The 22,953-nt window shown below is 37.2% G+C and overlaps 1 protein-coding gene across 1 annotated transcript; it reads right to left on the bottom strand.

The window, feature by feature from the left end:
- Positions 1-8,440: 8,440 nt before the first annotated feature.
- st8sia3 (ST8 alpha-N-acetyl-neuraminide alpha-2,8-sialyltransferase 3) lies at positions 8,441-21,870 on the bottom strand. Its single transcript, XM_079581366.1, has 5 exons — positions 21,726-21,870; positions 18,400-18,641; positions 13,500-13,619; positions 10,045-10,602; positions 8,441-8,805 (listed from the first exon to the last, which is right to left on the bottom strand). The coding sequence occupies exons 2-5, from the start codon at positions 18,564-18,566 to the stop codon at positions 8,523-8,525; spliced, it is 1,128 nt and encodes a 375-aa protein (XP_079437492.1). The 5' UTR covers positions 18,567-18,641; positions 21,726-21,870; the 3' UTR covers positions 8,441-8,522.
- Positions 21,871-22,953: the final 1,083 nt, after the last annotated feature.

The raw sequence follows: 22,953 nt of genomic DNA, 5'->3' as shown, positions 1-22,953 counted from the left end.
TTGTCGCTATTTTGAAAAAGATTTGGAGAATTTGGAGAACAGGAGAAAAAATGTTCAGGTGGGAGTTAAGAGGTTAATAAACTCATGGAAAAACAAATAAACTCATGGATTCTAGACTTTTCTACACTAAATATCCTTAGGCAGATAACAGGCTATTAAAGTTGCATTATTATAGATCAGTTATTCTATAATGGCAGTTGCTATTCTGCTTTACTAAGGGATTCAATCCAGCTTTGATTAGCTGACGATAGCTTTAGCTCATATTCACTGAGATTTAGTTGATGAAAGTTGTGTTTTTAAATTTGGAATCGATTCCCAATATCGTATTTTTTCCAGTATCTCTAATTTTGATGCATAAAATGGATTTTTAAATGAACAAAAAACGTGCAGATTTTTTCCCCATTCTACATCAAAAGTTATAAATGTATCTCTTTAAATGTAACTTTATCCACATTCACCTGCAGCGTCTCCCTGGTAACAATCTCAAACACATCTTTATCTCCATCTTACACTGTGTTGATTGGAAAATGCAATAAACTGATGTTGAAACAGCTGCGACAGTTTCACTTCCTGATCCTCCGAGTGAGCTAAAATAAGCCCCTCCCCCTCTCGTCTTGCTTGTTTTGGGAGCTGTCCAGAGGTGACTCAAAGATGCACTTCAGGTCTGTTTCTGATGAGAGAACAACACAGTAACATGGTTAAAAAGCACAATGTCTGGGAGAAAGTATGGAGGACCGTGGCTGCCAAAACAATAAATACATCTATGAATAAATAAATAAAATGAAGATCAAATGTGCAAAGAAATGCATGCATTTATTATAATAGTGCATTTATTTATAGATATTTATTTATTTAATTCTGTATTCATTTATATATTTATTTATTTTTGTATTGATTTATTTATTTTTGTATTTATTTATTTATATATTTAATTATGTATTTATGTATACATTTACTTATTTAATTATGTATTTGTTTATATATTCATTTATTTATTTTTGTCTGTATTTATTTATGTATTTCTGTCTTTATTTGTAAATAAATACATATATACATAAATAAATAAATACAGAAATACATAAATAAATACAGACAAAAATAAATAAATAAATATATAAACAAATACATAAATAAATAAATATATAAATAAATACAAAAATAAACAAACAAATATATAAACAAATACATAAATAAATAAATGAATACATAAATAAATATATAAATACAGAAATAAATACAAAAATAAATAAATAAATATATAAATAAATACATAAATAAATATATATATAAATAAATACATAAATAAATAAATATATAAATGAATACATAAATAAATACAAAAATACATAAATAAATACACAAATAAATAAACAAATATCTATAAACAATACATAAATAATAAATATATAAATAAATACATAAATAAATATATAAATACATAAATACATAAATAAATACAAAAATAAACAGATATATAAACAAATACAGAAATAAATAAATATATAAATAAATAAATGCACTTATAATAAATGCATGCATTTCTTTGCACATTTGATCTTTATTTTATTCATTTATGTATTTATTTATAGATGTATGTCTTGTTTCGGCGGCCACGGTCCTCCATAAGAAAGAGCCGCCACACGTCTTCTCTTCATAAAGGCTGTATTCCGACATTCACATCATGTTACATTCTCTGATAGGCTATTTGACAAAGAAAAAAAAAGTTCAGATTCAGTTCTAACAACGAGCACAGACGGTAAAATATATGACGCTGTTAAGGGGAGACGCTGCAGAAAAACGTTCAGGTTTTGGGCCAATCTCGTCTCTTCTTAACACAGTGGAACATAATGTAGTAAGACCTTAAAGTGCATATGACACATTAGACACAATTGACAAAAGTGACATAGAGGCAAACGATTTTAACCTCTTAACTCCCGCCTGAACCGAGAGCATTTTCTCCAGTTTAGTTCAGTTTACCCAAATCCTGTAGGCCAGTGTAACACCTCATTTGAAAGCTAAGATCTACAAAACTCATCTAAATGGATCCTTTATCCTCACGTCATCAGATTTTTTTCTCATTTTTGTAATTTTGTAAAAAAAAAAATTCTAATTTTTTTTGTCAAATAGTAGATTTTTTGTCACCTTTTGTCACGTTTTCATCATTTTTTTGTCCTTTTTTTTGGTCAATTTTTTGTGACATTTTTTGCCACTTTTTCATCATTTTTTCGTCAATTTTTTTGTACATTTTTCGTAATTTTTTCGTCACTTTCTGTCATTTTTTTTGTCCTTTTTTGCCCATTTATTGTCACATTTTTGCCACTTTTTCATCATTTTTTTGGTCAAATTTTTGCCACTTTTTCATCATTTTTTTGGTCAAATTTTTGTCAATTTTTGTTTTTGTCAGTTTTTTGTCAATTTTTTGTCAGTTTTTTGTCAGTTTTTTGTCAATTTTCTTGTCAATTTTTGTCCTTTTTATGTCCATTTATTGTCAAATATTTGCCACTTTTTCATCATTTTTTTGGTCAAATTTTTGTCAATTTTTTTTAAATTTTTGGTCAATTTTTTGTGACATTTTTGCCACTTTTTCATCATTTTTTGTCAATTTTTTTGTGACATTTTTCGTAATTTTTTCGTCACTTTCTGTCCTTTTTTTGTCCTTTTCTTGTCCATTTATTGTCACATTTTTGCCACTTTTTCATCATTTTTTTTGTCAATTTTTTGTCAGTTTTTTATCTAAGTTTTCTCACTTTTTTGTCACATCTTCATAATTTTTTCATCATTTTTTTGTCAATTGTTTGTGACATTTTTGCCACTTTTTCATCATGTTTTTGTCAATTTTTCGTCAGTTTTTTGTCCGTTTTCTGTCTAAGTTTTCTCACTTTTTTCTCACATCTTCATCATTGTTTTCGTCTCAGTTCTGTCGCTATTTTCTCACCTTTTTTCCAGAAGCTTTTGGATTGGGGTAAAGCCAAACTGGAGAAAATGTGCTCGGTTCAGGTGGGAGTTAAGGGGTTAAGCCCAACATTTCTTCACTAAAATAAAATAATTATTATTACTTAGGCAACTAATCATCTAAATCAGTCACATTCATAAAAGCATTAAAACCTGTCATATGCACTTTAACTCTTATGTCTTATTACATTATGTACCTCCAAACTACTAACACATATCATTCCATTGTGCGTGTATCCCATATTGTGTATGTACTACATAGGTACAAGTTATTACAGATTGTTAAAGCACATTACTCTGTACTAAACTTGATGGTACAATGTGTGAAGTGTCAAATAAAGGGTCACCAAAAAAAAGTCGATAAAAAAAAAAAGGTTTTGAAAATAAACAAGAAATGAATTAAAAACAATAGCAGAGTCTCCCCTTATGGCTGTAGTCGTCTTGCGAAGTGCTGTTCAGGTAAGAAAAAAGTGCAGAAGAAAATATTACTGCAAAATAATGTATGTACCAAGATTAGCCCTAGCGATCATACAAATACTGAAGGACAGCCCTGTGAGTCTCCAAGTTCACTGAAATCCCCAAATGTTCTTGTCAGGGCTGAAAACTCCATTGGATTTTTTATAGATTAGCAGCTGTTCATATCGAAGAAAATCTCAGCGAGGCTCTACAGGGGACGGTTCTTGCGCCCCTGCTCTTCACTCTGTAATATCAAGCATCGGCTTAAACGACTTGAATTGAGGAAATGTATCTTTGTTTTGAGCGGTTTTCACTCATTTAGACACTTTTCCTGATCGGACCGAGTTTGCTTTGCTTGTTTGAGGACATTTCAGACCAGTTCTTGGGTAAATCTCGCTTTGAAATAAGAAAGTAAAATTGCCAATGAGATAAGACCAACTTTCTTAACCCACAGTTTCAAGATAAATAAAAGCGGAGACAGGACACAGCCTTGTGGTGAGCCCAGTGGACTTGCACCAGATAAATGGGGGATTTCTAGAAGAAAATGACCTGAAATAAGGACGAAATGTATCGAAACGAGTCAGAAACATCTCAGAACAAGTGGAATAATCTAGGACAAATGCCCAAGAACTTCTTAACTAGTCAAAACAACTAAAATTTGGATTATTATGCAGAGGAGCTCCTTTCTTGCCCAGAGCGATTAGGCTGTAGAACAAACCCTGGGTTGGGAGGGGCTAAATGGGAACAGCTTTACAGTACTTTTATATCTATTCTCTGCACTCTTCAAATTTTTTATGTATGATTTATGCACGCAGCTGATAAACTGAATTTGCTTCTGGATTAATAAAGTATCGTATCGTAAGAGGACTTGTTTTAAGGAATAAATTTTGCCAATGGGGTCAGCATTTTTTTCTTGCTAAGAATTCTTATTTCTAGAATATTTTTCTCATCATAAAACAAGAAAGAAACACTAAATTTAAGCAAATAAATAGCTAGAATTAGACAAAATGTCCTCAGGAAATGGAATAATTTAAGGAAAACATTCTTATTTAGTGAAAAAATGTGGATATTTTACTTTAAATGTTGCTTGATTTAAGTAAAATGTTCTAAATTACTCACATTTTTGAGCAAAATGTTCTTAATAAATACTAATATTTAAGGTAAGTATTGCCGCGCCCGGGGACCCGTCTCCATGATGTGGAGCCAGGCTGATGGTCAGAATCACCTGCTGGAGGATTCACCTATTGTACATGTTTTTGGTGGTAGACACGGGGAGAACATGCTCCACACAGAAAGGCCCCGTCCTGGTGGGAATCGAACCCGGGACCTTCGAGCTGTGAAGCTGAGGCTCTAACCGCTGTGCCACCGAGCCGCCCACTTTAAAAAATGTATTATCTCTCTGTGAGAATCAGTTCTTACATTAAGAGTTGTTGTGATGTTTTTTTTTTCTTAAAATAAGAAAAAATATTCTTTGTCTAAAACTGAAGAAGATTCAAAAAGTTTTTCTTTCTTGAGCATGTTTTTAACAAATATATCTGAACAAGAAATGGCTAAGATTTTATTTCCTAAAAAAAGATTCTTTTTAGGCAAGACATTATTACTTTTTAGGGAAAAAATAAGAACTTATTTCTTAAAGAGACACCGCGTAACATGTTGAACTATATCGTTGCCATCAGTACAAAACGTTTTCCTACACAGAAAATACTATTACTGCAGTGGTTAATCAAAGAATGGATTCGGATGGGAACCTGTTTAAATCTGAAATCCTGCAGACTTTAGTCGACATCTCCATGGAAACGAGCTGGAGACGCACCCACTCCCGGTAAAGTTATGTCATGTCTGAGGAGAGCTGAGCCGCTCACAGCAAAATCACACGTTTGTTTGAGGTATTTTTCAAAGCTGGAAACATCTGTCATAAAATAAAAGCTTGTATTTCAATTTGATTCTTTGGAGTTAAATTCTACGCGCTGTGGCTTTAAAGTAAGACATTTTTTACTTGCTTAGAATCCAGTGTAACTTTTCATCAGTTGGCTCAAGCTTCCTCTTCTTCTTCTTCTTCTACTACTTCTACTTCTTCTTCTATATGTTAAGTTCCTTTCCGTACCTCAACAGCACTTCGTAAAACCTGGACTTTTCAACAAGCAAAGTAATGTACAGTACAATCGTCTACCCTTAAAATGACTAAAAGTTCACATCGCATCATCGAGCGGCCGATCCTCCTTCGCCCCTGTGAGTCCGGCGCCCCCTTCTGGACATTCATATGAGCGCGGTCTGTCTGAGGAGCGACATTACAAGTCCACCTGAGAGTCGTTTTAAAAAAAGGAGCTGGGTATTCTCGGATATAGTCTATGCAGTACTTACGCTTGATACATTTTGGGAGTACATTCTAAGTGGAGCGACCGGGCTGTGTTTGTGTGAAGAAAGAGGGGAAATAAAACGTACAGTACTTCATCTATATGACTGGCAGGTGTTAGGCCCGGATTCGCTGCATTATGTTATAACAGTTCAAAAAAAAATGTTATATAGGATGTTTTTTTTTTTTTTTTACCTCCTTTGCAGCTTTTAGATTCGGGTAAAGCCGAAAAGGAGCAGGTGTAGCGCCTCATTTGAAAGGTAAGGTCTGCAAAACTAATAGTAGCTTTTTGTTGCCGCTCTTTTGTCAAAGTTTTGAAGCGTCTGTGAAGTTTTTATTGTGGGTTTTTACGTGAGTTTAAGCTCTTAATCTGAACGGATATGGTTTGGCTTTACCCTAATCAGAAAGCTTCTTGGGAAAAAAGAAAAAGTCACAGAAAAGAAAACAAGAGAAAACAAGGATGTAAACGCCACAAAGATGTGACAAAAATGTGACAAAAATTCTACAAAAAATGACAAAAATTCAACAAAAAAATGACAAAAAATGACAAAAATTCAACAAAAATGTGACAAAAATTCAACAAAAAAGTGACAAAAATTCAACAAAAAAGTGACAAAAATTCAACAAAAATGTGACAAAAATTCAACAAAAATGTGACAAAAATTCAACAAAAAAGTGACAAAAAAATGACAAAAATTCAACAAAAAAATGACAAAAATTCAACAAAAAAATGACAAAAAATGACAAAAATTCAACAAAAATGTGACAAAAATTCAACAAAAAAATGACAAAAAATGACAAAAATTCAACAAAAAAGTGACAAAAATTCGACAAAAATGTGACAAAAATTCAACAAAAAAATGGCAAAAATTCAATAAAAATGTGACAAAAATTCAACAAAAATATGACAAAAAATCAACAAAAATGTGACAAAAATTCAACAAAAAATGACAAAAATTCAACAAAAAAATGACAAAAAATGACAAAAATTCAACAAAAATGTGACAAAAATTCAACAAAAATGTGACAAAAATTCAACAAAAAAGTGACAAAAAAATGACAAAAATTCAACAAAAAAATGACAAAAATTCAACAAAAAAATGACAAAAAATGACAAAAATTCAACAAAAATGTGACAAAAATTCAACAAAAAAGTGACAAAAATTCGACAAAAATGTGACAAAAATTCAACAAAAAAATGGCAAAAATTCAATAAAAATGTGACAAAAATTCAACAAAAATATGACAAAAAATCAACAAAAATGTGACAAAAACTCAACAAAAAATGTGACAAAAATGAAAAAAAAGAAAAGAAAAAAAAAACATAAAAAAGGTGCCATAACACAGCAACAACGCGAGGAAAAGATCAGTTTTGTGGGTCTTAGCTTTCAAATGAGGTGTTACACAGGCCTATATAATGGCCAAAGAGGACACAAAGTGTGTCTTTGCAGAGTGTGTTAGCGTTAGCCTGCTCAGTGTCTGTATCTATTCACCTTATTCCGGAGGTTCGCGTGGGCGCCGCCATGAATAGTGCCCGCCCCTTTTCTCCTATGTGTTAACATGGAGCTGGAGAAGTCCACATAAAATCAGTCACTACACGAAAACAAAGCCGTTTTCAGGCCGCCCAGAGAAACGCTGCAGTGTCGACATGTCGGTGCAAATGAACATCGGACATTTTACACAAATCAATCGACTAAACATCAGATTTGAGCGGACGGAGTGGGCGGGGCGGAATAAGGTGACATTTAGCTTTACAGATTAGGCTATATTTGTTAAATCATTTTGTAATTAGGTCAAAATCGCCTGCGCGCCCCAAGGATTTGAGTGGGTGCTCCAGCCCCGCAGCACCCACGGGATCAGCGCCTATGAATGTCATGAAACAGACATGTTACACTTTGCCAAACTCCTGCCTGGCTCCTCCAGTGATTTGTATGGGGAACGCTCAGTTCAAACAGGTCCGTGAAGTCGTTCACAAACAAGTGCCTTTGTAGGAACAGGCAAGATTTCTCTGGATTGACTTACGTTTGTGTGCTTATAAATGATGTTCTGTTTTTATTTTTATGATGAATAAAGTATTCACACTACAAAAAGTAAATATCAAGCATTGTCTTAAATGACTTGAATTGAGGAAATGTATCTTGTTTTGAGCGGTTTTCACTCATTTAGACACTTTTCCTGATCGGACCAAGTTTACTTTGCTTGTTTGAGGACATTTCAGACCAGTTCTAGGGTAAATCTCACTTGAAATAAGAAAGTCAAATTGCCAATGAGATAAGACCAACTTTCTTATCCCACAGTTTCAAGATAAATAAAAGCGGAGACAGGACACAGCCTTGTGGTGAGCCCAGTGGACTTGCACCAGATAAATGGGGGATTTCCAGAAGAAAATGACCCGAAATAAGGACGAAATGTATCGAAACGAGTCAGAAACATCTCAGAACAAGTGAAATAATCTCGGACAAATGCCCAACAACTTCTTAACGAGTCAAAACAACTAAAATTTGGATTATTATGCTCAAATTGAGATGTTTATACTGATCTAGTTAAACACTTTTTGCAGTGTTACGCATTACAAACTTCTTAATCGTGTTTAGTTACTACAAATGTGTTCTCAAAAAGTGGTTTGTTGTAGTTTGAACTGTTAGCACATAATGCATTGTTATGACACTACACAAGGTCCTTCACTGCCTGGGGGCCAGTCTGTGTATGTGTGTGTATATGTGTGTGTGTGTGTGTGTGTATGTGTGTGCGGGAGTCGGTCCTATGCGCAGTGGGACAGCGACAGTTTGATGATCCCGTCCATGTGCATCCTGTAGAGCAGTCTGAACTCGGCGGGCAGCTGGTGGGACTCCTGCCATTTGGTGGTGAACTTGGTGCCCTTCTTGTCGTAGTAGTGGTAGGGCAGCTCCTTGCCCGTGTTGGGGTCCCAGCCGAAGGGCCAGAAGCCGAACAGGTGGATCTGCTCGCACATGGAGGAGGCCAGCGTGTACATGAGGATGCCCGTGCTCAGGCGCTTCGGGGACAGCTGCTTGGTCTTCCAGTAGCTGCACGGAGAGAGGCACAGAAGCGGAAACTAGTGACAGTCGTAAGGTATACAAACAGGCTCATATTAGTCCAGTGCTCAGGCTTCCTGTCGCTCAGAGAATAGACTTAAAACAGCTCTCTTCATGGTTTATGAGTGAAGAACATCTCTGACATGTGAGAGCCATATGAACCATCTTAACTCTGTTGGATTGAACACTTTACCAGGATGTTCCTCTGACCTGCTCACACTGTGACTGAATCAAGGAGTGGACGAGCCCATGGCTGACCCGCTCACACTGTACGAGTCACCAGAGCGGCGTTACCATAGATACAACTTTGGTCTGTCCTCCCACTCTCTCAAACTGCCTGTTTCATCCAAATATTCATTAACCTCTTAACTCCTGCCTGAACCGAGAGGATATTTTTCCTCAGATCATCACATTTTTTTTCCATCATTTTTTTGTTGGGTATTCAACTCATTTTTGTCATTTTTTAACACATTTTTGTCACATTTTTGTCATTTTTTTGTCACATTTTTGTCAATTTTTTATCACATTTTTGTCATTTTTTTTTCATTTTTTTGTCAAATTTTTGTCATTTTTTTGTCATTTTTTTGTCACATTTTTGTTACATTTTTGTCACATTTTTGTCATTTTTTTGACAATTTTTTGTCAATTTTTTGTCATTTTTTTGTCACATTTTTGTTACATTTTTGTCACATTTTTGTTGAATTTTTATCAGATTTTTGTCACTTTTTTGTCACTTTTTTATCACATTTTTGTCATTTTTTTGTCATATTTTTGTCAAATTTGTATCATATTTTTGTCATTTTTTTGACAATTTTTTATTACATTTTTGTCATTTTTTAGAAAACATTTTATTACATTTTTGTCTTTTATTGTCACATTTTTGTCATGTTTAGTTATTTTTTGTCATTTTTTGGTCAATTTTTTTGTCATTTTTTTGGTCAATTTTTTTGTCATTTTTTTTGTCAATTTTTGGTCAAATTTTTATCATATTTTTGTCATTTTTTCGACAATTGTTGGTCAATTTCTTGTGACATTTTTGTCACATTTCCATCATTGTTTTCGTCTCAGTTCTGTCGCTCTTCTCACACGTTTTCCCAGAAGCTTTTGGACTGGGGGTAAAGCCAAACTGGAGAAAACATGCTCGGTTCCGGCGCGAGTTAAGAGCTTAAACAACGTAATAACTTCAGCCACAAACGACACACACCCAACCTTATCCGAGTAGGCTCTTACTTGTTGACATACTGCATGATGTTCCCGGGCCAGGCCAGCCGCACCCCGAGCTTCCCCCTGTGCTCCACGAAGAAGTCCACCAGCGTGCGCGTCACCGTGGCCGACGTGTGGAAGAAGAAGGCCGGGATCCACAGGATGGCCCCGTCCAGGCGCTTCAGGCTGAGGAAGAAGTTGTTCCGGTCCTGCACCGTCAGCAGGTTGTTGTAGTACTTCTCCAGGATGCTGGGGTTGAACGTGGTCATGTTGGTGCGCCGGCCCACGTCCCGCCTGAACGCCTCCGTCGGGGCGAAGTTGCAGCGGAAGATGAAGTCGAAGTCGTCGATCTGCGGGCCGCACTTGGAGCCCGTGAGGATGCCGCTGTTGCCCACCACGGCGCAGCGGCTGTAGTGCTTGCGCAGGATGGGGGAGGCGTCCGGGAGCAGCGAGTGGAAGCTGTGGCCGATGGAGAAGACGTACTTGTGGCTGGAGTAGTCGTAGTGCATGAGCTGGCCCACCCGCACCGCCCCGCGCGTCAGGCTGAAGTTCTTGGGGATGTCGATGTACTGGGCGATCTCCTCCCTGCAACGGCACACAAAAACTAAAATAAGACTAGATAAAAATGAAAAGGAGAGACTGAAATCATCCAAACTACTATTGACCGTCTGAAAGAGCCTCATGTCATGTAAATTCTCTGCCAAAGGATCAGCTCTGGTGGGCGCTAACAAGCGTGCATTATTTTGGTATAACCGCACACGTAGTCCGGTAGTTAAATCACTGGGATATCACTCCGCTGTGGGCGTCGCCATAGCAACGCATGACACAGCTGAATCAGATAAAGGCGTAATTAGTGACTGACAGGAACGTATGAGATGGATTTTGTGTTAATTTCAACGTTTTTGGCCAAAACAAAAGGTTTGCTAAATGTTTGTAGAGGAGAGTGAGCAGCTAGGTTAGCTACTGTTAATAACATATGAGCTTTACATTTCTATTGAAAACGGTTAAGGCTATTCATCATTTTCAGGCGTACATAAAATGATCCTGCATTGAAGCATATTTGTCTGGATTAGTAAAGTCAAACATAAAAGTTTCAGTTGGGGGGGCCCAGGTGTGAGTGACTCCACCGCAGCTGTTTCCATAAACAGTTGAGCTGGTTGAGCTAGCTAGCTTTAGCTTCAGGTTAAACAGCGTAAAAGTGAAATAACTCCTGCCCACGAGTGCCGCATATCGGTGTTTCCTTCCAGGGAAAAGTGTTTCCGGGTTAGTCCTGTTGTGTTGTGATTCTGTGCTGATGTTGAGATTACACTTTTTTTTTGTAATTTTTTTGTAATTTTTTTTGTAATTTTTTGTGATTTTTTTGTGATTTTTTGTCATTTTTTTTGGTCATTTTTTGTCTTTTTTTTGTCTTTTTTTGTCTTTTTTTGTCTTTTTCTGTATTTTTTTGCCATTTTTTCACGTAAAAGTGTTTCCGGGTTAGTCCTGTTGTGTTGTGATTCTGTGCTGATGTTGTGTCGTTGAGCCTGACTGAGATCCTCGTAATAGCTGCGGAGAATGACTCGCTCTGAGACCAGCCTTCAGTGACCGGCTAATAACCCACACAAAATAGTCCCGTAGTCTGGCAGATTTAGTGAGTTTAGTCAATGAAACAAATACTTATTATAAATGTTACGTTTGTGGGACCCTGGTATAAGTGGATTAAACAACGAGGAGCCGCGTTAGACGTTATAATGCAGGAGGAACAACACTGCGCGTCGTGGTGTTCTTGACTACGCGTCGTGCATTATAACCGTCTAATGTACGGCTCCGAGTTGTTTAATCCTTACTTATTTAACAATAGTATTGAGATGTTACTTAAATGGTCTCTTTTCGTCTTTACTTCAGCTCCTGTAGATTTTCTCGTGTGTTTGTAGTAACTTAGCGAGTAGCTACAGCGTTTTCATTGTTCTGCTGCAGCTCATTTTCCCTCAATATAAACATGCTGTATGTCTTTAATTTGGATTTTCTGAGGACTTTTTAGTCGCTGGGTTAGTTTTTCAGATGAATAAACCCCTGGGCTTAAAACGGCGTCAGAATGTCCAAAACTGTTAGACGCGAGTTAGCAACGTTAGCCTGTATGTTGTAAACACTGCAGACGCTGCAGCACTAACAACATTAAGCTCTGGTTAAATCCAGCTCAGACTCTGGTTTAGGGAATGTATCTGTAGTAAAGTCAGCTCTGTGTGGAATATTGTATTTCCGCTAAAGAAATCTCCAGTTTGTTGCTTCTTCTCTCCTCAGCTGAGAGGTGGTATCGGTTTCTGGTATCAGGACCTCATGAATGAGTACGAGTATGAGTACAAGCCTGTCGTATCGGCCCGATACCCAATACTGGTATCGGTATCGTCCATCCATTTTCTTCTGCAAAAACTTCTTAACTCGTCAAAACGACTACAATTTGGATTATTACGCTCAAATTGAGATGTTTATACTGATCTAGTTAAATACTTTTTGCAGTGTTTTACTGAAAAATACTAACCTGGCTAACGCCAGGCTGCTGTGAGCGCTCGAATCATTTCGAAGTGCACAACAGCCTGGGGACCATGGCCGAAATTTCGCGTGGATTTGGGAACCAATTTTTATCATATTTTTGTCATTTTTTCGACAATTTTGTACTACATTTTTGTCACATTTTTGTCAAATTTTTATCACATTTTTCTCAAATTTTTATCATATTTTTGTCATTTTTTGGACAAATTTTTATCACATTTTTGTCAAATTTTTATCACATTTTTCTCAATTTTTTCTCAAATTTTTCTCAACTTTTTATCACATTTTTGTCAAATTTGTATCAAATTTTTGTCACATTTTTGTCACATTTTTATCATATTTTTGTCATTTTTTTGACCAATTTTTATCACATTTTTGTCAAATTTTTGTCAAATTTTTATCATATTTTTGTCATTTTTTTGACCAATTTTTATCACATTTTTGTCAATTTTTTATCATATTTTTGTCAAATTTTTATCACATTTTTGTCAAATTTTTATCATATTTTTGTCAAATTTTTATCATATTTTTGTCATTTTTTTGTCAAACTGCACAACAGCCTGGGGACCATGGCCGAAATTTCGCGTGGATTTGGGAACCAATCACAGAACGAGGAGGGACGGCAAGATGTTTATTTACGGATTAAAAAAAAAAGTTTATTTACGGATCCAACGTGACAGCAGCAGACGCGACGCTATTTTTCGATCGAGTGTTCTAAATAGTTTAGCTCTAAAGTTTACAGCGGGTACGTCGTACGTCATCTCATATGATTGGCTGTGGCCTCGTGCAGACGCATGATAGACGTTCGTAGCGCCCCGTAAACCACACCTCTCCTACGAGGAAATGAATTGGTGGTCCCCAGACTAAATATCACTTGTGATTTTAGTCTGGTGTTAGCCAGGCTAGAAAAATACAGCTTTTCCTATAAAAAATGATGTAAAAAATGGCTGTACCTCTGCTGCACGTAGGCGCTGTGGTTGAAGCTCCACCTGGACGAGTTGAGCAGGTCCTCCGTCAGCGCGCTGCTCAGGGGCACGAAGGCCGGGTCCAGGTACTTCATGGCCAGCTGAGAACTGCACACAGACACGCCTGGGTTTATGCAGGTCAGAGTTCACGCCATTTTAAACACCTGAACGTCTTCGATGCCAGAAAAGCAAAAAACATATGTGCGGATTTCATTTCTTGAGATTTGCAAACATTCAAATCAAAGGGGAGTTTCTCATTTCAAAAGCAAATTGGACACAACGGGCAACTTTAGAGGAGAAAGTACATGTTCAGCCAAACCTTATGAGGTAAAGACAGTCCAGAAGTGTCATTGTTTTTAAAGAAATGTGTCGTTAATGCCAGTTGGAATCCAATTAAATGCTTTTTAATGACATGGCTGTTGTTAAAAACCTGTGTTAACGTTTGCAATGATTATCTGAAATACCACATGCTACAGCCAGTGCTCTCAAAGCTCTCCTGAAAGTGAAGATTGTGCATAAACCCCTTCGCTCCAGCAGCTGCTTTAGAAGAAAGAGAACATTCTGTGGTGACGATAGCAGGGGTTAGGCTCCAGTCCAGTCAAGCGTCTTTCTTCCTAAAGGGACTTAAGCCGGTACTTAGGTGGAAGTAGCCGAGCACTCCCCGCCCCGGCTCCGGGCAGAGGCGCTGGTGCAGAGTGACACATGCCAGAGCTGGAGCCGTGCAGCTGGAACAGAGAGGACGCGGCAGCAGGACCACAGGCGGAGAGTTAGCGGAGGGTTAGCTCACAGTGCAATAGTGTTGGTCACAGCAATGTCATGTTTTACATTTATTCTAATCTTATGTTGGCCTTTTAATAAGCTCTAACCACCCGCCTAAACCAAATGCATTCTGTCCTCTTTGGCTGTTATATAGGCCTGTGTAACAGCTCATTTGAATTTTTTTTTTTTTTCTAATTTTGATCACATTTTTGTTGAGTTTTTGTCACATTTTTGTTGAATTTTTGTCACATTTTTGTTGAATTTTTGTTGAAATTTTGTTGAATTTTTGTCACATTTTTGTAGATTTTTTGTTGAATTTTTGTCACGTTTTTATCACATTTTTGTTGAGTTTTTGTAATTTTTTTGTTGAATTTTTGTCACATTTTTGTTGAATTTTTGTCACATTTTTGTTGAATTTTTGTCACATTTTTGTTGAATTTTTGTCACATTTTTGTTGAATTTTTGTCACATTTTTGTTGAATTTTTGTCACATTTTTGTTGAATTTTTGTTGAAATTTTGTCACATTTTTGTAGATTTTTTGTTGAATTTTTGTCACGTTTTTATCACATTTTTGTTGAATTTTTGTCACTTTTTTGTTGAATTTTTGTCACATTTTTGTTGAATTTTTGTCACTTTTTTGTTGAATTTTTGTCACATTTTTGATGAATTTTTGTCATATTTTTGTTGAATTTTTGTTGAAATTTTGTTGAATTTTTGTCACATTTTTGTAGATTTTTTGTTGAATTTTTGTCACGTTTTAGTTGAATTTTTGTCACGTTTTTATCACATTTTTGTTGAATTTTTGTCACTTTTTTGATGATTTTTTGTCACTTTTTTGATGATTTTTTGTCACTTTTTTGATGATTTTTTGTCACTTTTTTGATGATTTTTTGTCACTTTTTTGATGATTTTTTGTCACTTTTTTGTTGAATTTTTGTCATTTTTTGATGATTTTTTGTCATTTTTTGATGATTTTTTGTCACTTTTTTGATGATTTTTTGTTGAATTTTTGTCCAATTTCTGTTGAATTTTTGTCACTTTTTTGTTGAGTTTTTGTCACATTTTGGTTGAGTTTTTATCACATTTTTATCACATTTTGTTGCGTTTACATCCTTGGTTTCTTCTCATTTTTTGTGGCTGTTTTGGTGCTTTTCCCAAGCAGCTTTTTGATTCGGCTAAAGCCAAACTGGAGAAAATGGGATCCGTTCAGATGGGAGTTAAGCGGTTAAAGCCACTCATCTGCATCCAGGTGAAAGCACATGAAGCTTTAGAGCGGTGCCTTCACTGTCCCTCGTTCCCCTGAGCGTTAACCCCTCCCTGCCGCGAGCCCCAGGTCCTGCTGCCGGCCCTCAGTGTTCAGGCCAGAGCCGGGTCGTCAGAGCAGCAGAAACCGCGCACGTGCCTTCGGGAAATCTGCCTGTGAACATTTGACAGAGATTTCCCGACACCCACACATCCTGAGCGGTCGCGGCGGGGCGGAGCGGGGCGGGGCGGGGCGGGGCCTATGCAGCGCAGCTCGTCCCGGGCCGATGGTTCACCTGAGAGCGGGCTTCTGAGGGGGCCGCTCGCTGCAAAACAAAACCAGAAGGACAACAAACACGTCGCACCGAGCCCACAGAGGAGAGGCGGGACCTGTCACCCAAAATGTGTCCTTCTGTTGGGGTGGGGGGGGGTGTTTCCCTTTTGGGGAGGGCTGGGTACCATTACAGTTATCCATATTACAGTTATTTCCTAGTTATCCAGTGTGTTGCTGATTTCTGGAGATATTTCTTTTTGTAATTCATGCAGTTCTTATGTTTGAAGAGCTTCGTGGCGCTAGGCTAGTGCATGTCTATGGTATCAGCTAGCCGGCATTAAAAACAGTGTGACCCGCTCCACAGAGCACCTGAGGCAAATCACTTATAACACCAGACTAACCATATCTGTGTCCATAGAATAATTTTTTGGAATATAACTGACCTGCATCACATGAATGATCGCATTTTGAGGGACTATTTTCTAGCAGATCACTCCACTGCTGCGTAGCTTATACAACCACGAAGCTGATGCTGCTCAAATATAAGGTATGTTAAATGCAAAATGGTTACAATTACTATCCTGAAATATCCCTTTAACCCCTTAACTCCCACCTGAACCGAGCACATTTTCTCTAGTTTGGCTTTACCCCAGTCCAAAAGCTTCTGGAAAAAAGGTGAGAAAATAGCGACAGAACTGAGACGAAAACAATGATGGAAATGTGAGAAAAAAAGTGAGAAAACATTGACAAAAAAGTGACGAAAAATGTGTGAAAAAGTGGCAAAAATGTCACAAAGATGTCACAAGAAATTGACAAAAAATGGACGAAAAAATGACAAAAATGTGACAAAATGTGACCAAAAAATGACAAAAAATTAATGAAAAATGGACAAAAAAATGACAAAAATGTGACAAAAATGTGATAAAAATTTGACAAAAAATGACAAAAATGTGACAAAAATGTGACCAAAAAATGACAAAAAAATTAATGAAAAATTGACAAAAAAATGACAAAAATGTGATAAAAAATGGACAAAAAATGGGCAAAAAAAATGACAAAAAATTGACGAAAATGTGACAAAAATGTGACAAAAATGTGACAAAAATGTGACAAAAAAATGACAAAAATGTGACAAAAAAATGACAAAAATGTGACAAAAATGTGATAAAAATTTGACAAAAAATGACAAAAAAATGACAAAAATGTGACAAAAATATGACAAAAAATTGACAAAAATGTGACAAAAATGTGATAAAAATTTGACAAAAAATGACAAAAAAATGACAAAAAATGTGACAAAAAAATGACAAATATTTTATAATAAAAAATGACCAAAATGTGACACAAATGTGATAAAAAATTGACGAAAAAAAGGACAAAAAATTTATAAACATTTGACAAAAAATGCCCCAAAAAAATCTCCAGAAATCAGCAACACTCTGGATAACTAGGAAATGAGGCCCTATGTTAAAAATCCTGCAATATCCCTTTAAGGTTCCTGATCCTGATTTTTCACTTGAGTTAATTAGAAACTCGTCTCAGCCGGAGTTCATAGCGAGACAGAGCCGGACTGTCAAGGCTAACTTCCCGGTTTGTTCTGGAGGAAAATGCACTATATTTTGACACAACAACAGAAAACAGAGTCTCAGAGTTTCTTTCACAAATGTCAGGTTTACAATGTAGGTCTATGGTACCAAATGATGTTTACTTTACGGCAAATAGATTGATCACAACAGCTTTAACAGTCTTTAACACCTTAACTCCCACCTGAACAGAGCACGTTTTCTCCAGTTTGGCTTTACCCCAGTCCAAAGGTTTCTGGAAAAAAGCTGTGAAAATAGCGACAAAACTGAGACAAAAACGATGATGGAAATGTGACAAAAAAGTGACGAAAAATGTATGAAAAAGTGGCAGAAATGTCACAAAAATGTCACAAGAAATTGACAAAAACTTGACAAAAATGTGACAAAAAAATGACAAAAATGTGACAAAAAATGACAAAAAAAAGACAAAAAAATGACAAAAATGTGACAAAAATGTGACAAAAATGTGATAAAAACTTGACAAAAAAATTACAAAAATGTGACAAAAAATGACAAAAATGTGACAAAAAAATGACCAAAAAATGACAAAAATGTGACAAAAAATGACAAAAAAATGACAAAAAAATGACAAAAAAATGACAAAAATGTGACAAAAAAATGACAAAAATGTGACAAAAAAATGACAAAAATGTGACAAAAAAAATGACAAAAAAATGACAAAAATGTGACAAAAAAATTACAAAAATGTGACAAAAATGTGACAAAAAATGACAAAAATGTGACAAAAAACAAAACAAAAAATGACAAAAATGTGACAAAAAAAAAAAAAAAAAAATGACAAAAATGTGATAAAAACTTGACAAAAAAATGACAAAAATTTTACAAAATTGAGTCGAACACCCAACAAAAAAATCTGATGACGTGAGGAAAAAGATCCTCTCGGTTCAGGCGGGAGTCGGGGCGGAGTGGAACAGGAGAACGTGGAATCCGAGGGTTACTCATGCCGCCCTAATATGACCAACCCCCCTCCCTCCCTCACCACGTGCCCCGACCAGACCCGCCACTCACCGGAAGCCGGCGTGGAGCATGTACATGCGCGGGCCCCCTCCCTGCCCGTAGCGCGGCCCCCCGGTCTGCAGGAAGTCCTTCTTGATGGACACGTAGCTGATGAGCGACAGGATGAGCAGAGCCACGCTGAACATGACCAGCCCCAGGGCGCTGACCAGCCGCACCATCCCGCCACCGGCTCGGGACCCCCCGAGGGCAATCTGCAGCTCACAGGCAGGGGCAGGGGCGGGGCCATCCAGGACCTGAGGGGGAACAGGGAGGACCGCGTCACAGAAGGAAAACCTCAGTGGAGAAAAGAGGTTTATGAAACAAAATCTCCATCAAGACAGACGGACATTTTGTGTCAGAGCCGTGGGAAGATATTTTAGTTAGGGGGCGCTGAGGGACAAAATGTACCTTTCTGTGCATAAATCCTATTTATTAACCTCTTCACTCCCGCTTGAACCGAGAGCATTTTCTCCAGTTCAGCTTTACCCAAATCCTGTAGGCCAGTGTAACGCCTCATTTGAAAGACCTACAAAACTAAATGGATCTTTTTCCTCAGGTCAGATTTTTTTTCATCACTTTTTTTGTTGGGCAGTCGACTCATTTTTGTCAAATTTTCGTGACTTTTTTGCCACTTTTTCCGTCAAATTATTCGCATTTTTTTTGTCAAATTCTTATCACTTTTTCGGCCATTTTTCCTCCATTTTTCGTCAAGTTTTTCTCACTTTTTTGTCAACTTTTTGTCATTTTTTCGTCATTTTTTGTAATTTTTTTTGTCACTTTCTTGTCCTTTTTTTTCTCAAAATTTTTTGTCAAATTTTTAAAAATAATGTGATAAAGAAAAATTTGACGAAAAAATGACGAAAAAATGACGAAAAAAATGACGAAAAAAATGACGAAAAAATGACGAAAAAATTACAAAAATGTGACAAAAAATGACAAAAATATGATAAAAATTTGACAAAAACGACAAAAATTTGACCAAAAAAAAAGACAAAAATTTGACAAAAAAAAGGACAAAAATTTGATAAAAATGAGTTGAACACCCAACAAAAAAATGATGGAAAAAAAATCTGATGACGTGAGGAAAAAGATCCTCTCGGTTCAGGCGGGAGTTAAGAGGTTAAAGAAAACGCTGCACTGGGTTGTAACCATGGGGTCGTTTCCATCCGAGACTGGGGCTATTTGTCGCGCGGGGTTATTTGTCACATTGCTTTTTATAGCCACACTAGAGGGCACTGTACGCTGGTACTGATATATAATATGTGTATTGGTTCTCCTCTTCTCTTCCAATAATCATTTTCTCATTTGGACTGAACACATTTGAATTGTTTTTATGTCTTTTCCCACACTTTTTTTTTAATGTCTGGGTTATTTCTGTGATGGGAGCTTAAACAAAAGACACTTATCTGCTTAGCTTCGATTTGAGCCATTTTAAAGCTAACATGCTTAAGCCGTTTGCTAGCTAGCTTACATTGTTGGTAAAGAGGACACTCGGGGCTATTTGTCACAAAAACTGAGGGGTTATTTGTCACATGGTGGTACATTCTTTTTCTTTTGTGTCTAATATGTTTTTATGATCACCTTTTTGGGTCATTTTAGTGAACAGTACATTTAAGACCTCATAGAGCAATTTGCCAAAAATATCAACAATATCAAATTTCAAGTTAGCATAAAACACTCCATTATAAACAACAGTGAAAATCAACCCCATGCCTTGTGACAACTTGCCCTGGGCAATTGTCACAGCCGCTGAATGACTATTTATTGCAATATGATGGAACAAAGAGAGCGAGGTCTGCTTCAAGTCAAGGGTTCAAGCTTTCATTTAATGCAGGTCTGTTGATGAGCAGCGAACTATAGAAAAAAAAGTGTGACAAATAGCCCTGGTGTAGAGAGAGAGCCAGAGTATACCCCCATCTGGACAACACCCGGGTATGAAATGGCCTAGGCCATAATATACCCCGGGGTATATTATGGCCTAGGCCATTTCATACCCCCCCAGGCCAGATTATACCCCCAATTATAACAGTAGTTTAGAAAGATAGAGTGGGTTATCCTTTAACAGGAAGGTTGGCAGTTCAAATCCATGCTCCTGCAGGTACAGGCTGTTGTTGTGTCCTTGTGCAAGACACTTTGCCTACCTGTGCATGAATGAAGTATGAGTGAGTGAGTGAGTGAGTGAGTGAGTGAGTGAGTGAGTGAGTGAGTGAGTGAGTGAGTGAGTGAGTGAGTGAGTGAGTGAGTGAGTGAGTGAAACTTTCCATGGCTTATAGTTATTATGGTAATTCAAGGCATACAAAGTTGACATGTGATGCAATATTAACTATATTACTTATATTACTATTAGGTACATGCCTTTATGTTATTACCAATAGCAACATGTTCACATTTCAAATGTCAAATCTATGTAAATTTTATTTTAATCACAATATCTCTGAAAACGGTCATGCATTTTTCTTTGTTCTCCTTAATAATGATAATGATAATAATAAAAATAATTATAAATGAAAAAAATTATATATATATACATTATAGATTTTTTGTATATATATATATATATATTTTTTTAATAACCACTTTGAGCCCCAGGCTACAATCCAATGTGGTTTGATCATTAACATGCACTGTCCCTACCAAATAAACCAAATACCTTTTCAGATTGTGAAAAGTTAGAGGGGTATATTCTGGCCCAGGGAGGTATAGTCTAGCCTAGGCTATTTTATAAACCCGGGTATACTTTGGCCTAGGCCATAATATACCCGGGTTTAATATGGGCGGGGGTTAATTTGGCCTGTTACACCTGTCTCCCCTAAATGGCATAGGCCGTTCTCAGCTGTGTCTTTACGCACAGAGAATCCCGGGGCTAACTCAGCAATGGAGGTTGTTCTCAAATGTGGCCTTTCCCATCCTAGGAAAAAAAAAAAACCTCGCCCGGGTAATAGAACCTGATCCAGGTACGTAATATCAGCCTCGGGCCGCGTACAGAACATAAACATCAGGTGTGCACACGTCATCACGCACGGGGGGGGGGGACGCTGGGAAATGGAGTCCCTGTTTGTGCGACACCGCTCCCGTCACATCCAGGCGGTTCTGTTCGCTGTATCTGCCCTGACAGCGCCCCCGCCGAGCCTCCGGGACGTACGGGAGCGGAACACCGAGCTCCGGGCAGCCCGTACACCCCGGAGGCCGGCGCGGAACCCCGGGTGATGCTGCGGGGCTGGCGGGAGTGATGCGGAGGAGAGGCGGATGGATGAGAGGCCGTGTGTGGTGGTGGTGGTGGTGATGATGGTGGTGGTGATGGGGAGGAGGGTGAAACGGGGGGACGGAGCGGGACTCACGGCTGGAGCGCGGGGGGAGACAGCGGGGAGCGGTGCGGGTGTCCCTCTCCACGGTCCCCGTTGATCCCGGTTGAGGCGCGGAGGAGCGAACCGGGGCGAACGGACGGCAGCTTCGGCGCGAGGCGGAGTCTGCGGAGGTCGCGAACCGCAGCTTCCGGTTACAGCCGCTGTGCGCGCGCGTGAGCAGATGCGCCTTTATCTTTATTAAAGGAAAAGCGTTGTTTTTTTCCCGCCGGTGTTAAATTAGCAAAATCATTTTAGCTTCGCTTAAGTGTGATCAAAATCAAATGTTTTTTTTCCTACAGCAAAAATGATCTGCAGAAAAATACAAAAATGTTAAAGCATTAATTGTCAGTTATTTATTATTTTTATTTATTTATTAATATTACTACTATTATTACTATTATTACCATTACTATTACTACTACTACCACTACTACTGCTATTATTACCACTACTACTACTACCACTACCACTACTACTGCTATTATTACCACTACTACCACTACTATTATTACCACTACTACTACTACCACTACTATTATTACCACTACTATTATTACCACTACTACCACTACTATTATTACCACTACTATTATTACCACTACTACCACTACTATTATTACCACTACTATTATTACCACTACTATTATTACCACTACTACCACTACTATTATTACCACTACTACTACTACCACTACTATTATTACCACTACTATTATTACCACTACTACCACTACTATTATTACCACTACTACTACTACCACTACTATTATTACTACTACCACTACTACTACTACTACCACTACTACTACTACCACACTACCACTACTACTGCTATTATTACCACTACTACCACTACTATTATTACCACTACTATTATTACCACTACTACCACTACTACCACTACTATTATTACTACTACCACTACTACTACTACTACCACTACTATTATTACTACTACCACTACTACTACTACTACCACTACTATTATTACCACTACTACCACTACTATTATTACCACTACTACTACTACCACTACTATTATTACTACTACCACTACTACTACTACTACCACTACTATTATTACTACTACCACTACTACTACTACTACCACTACTATTATTACCACTACTACCACTACTACTACTACTACCACTACTATTATTACCACTACTACCACTACTACTACTACTACCACTACTATTATTACCACTACTACCACTAC

The sequence above is a fragment of the Gobius niger genome (genome assembly GCF_951799975.1).
Source record: "Gobius niger genome assembly, chromosome: 22".
Classification (NCBI taxonomy): domain Eukaryota; kingdom Metazoa; phylum Chordata; class Actinopteri; order Gobiiformes; family Gobiidae; genus Gobius; species Gobius niger.
The sequence above is the reverse complement of the archived record's forward strand: the minus strand, read 5'-3'. Positions and strand labels throughout refer to the sequence as shown.

Coding starts and splice junctions, on each gene's coding strand:
- st8sia3 (XM_079581366.1), bottom strand. CDS start 18,566: ATGGTGCGGCTGGTCAGCGCCCTGGGGCTGGTCATGTTCAGCGTGGCT. Junction 10,603..13,499: donor AGCGCCTACGTGCAGCAGAG/GTACAGCCATTT, acceptor GTGCCGTTGCAG/GGAGGAGATCGCCCAGTACA. Junction 8,806..10,044: donor ATCATGCAGTATGTCAACAA/GTAAGAGCCTAC, acceptor CTCTCCGTGCAG/CTACTGGAAGACCAAGCAGC.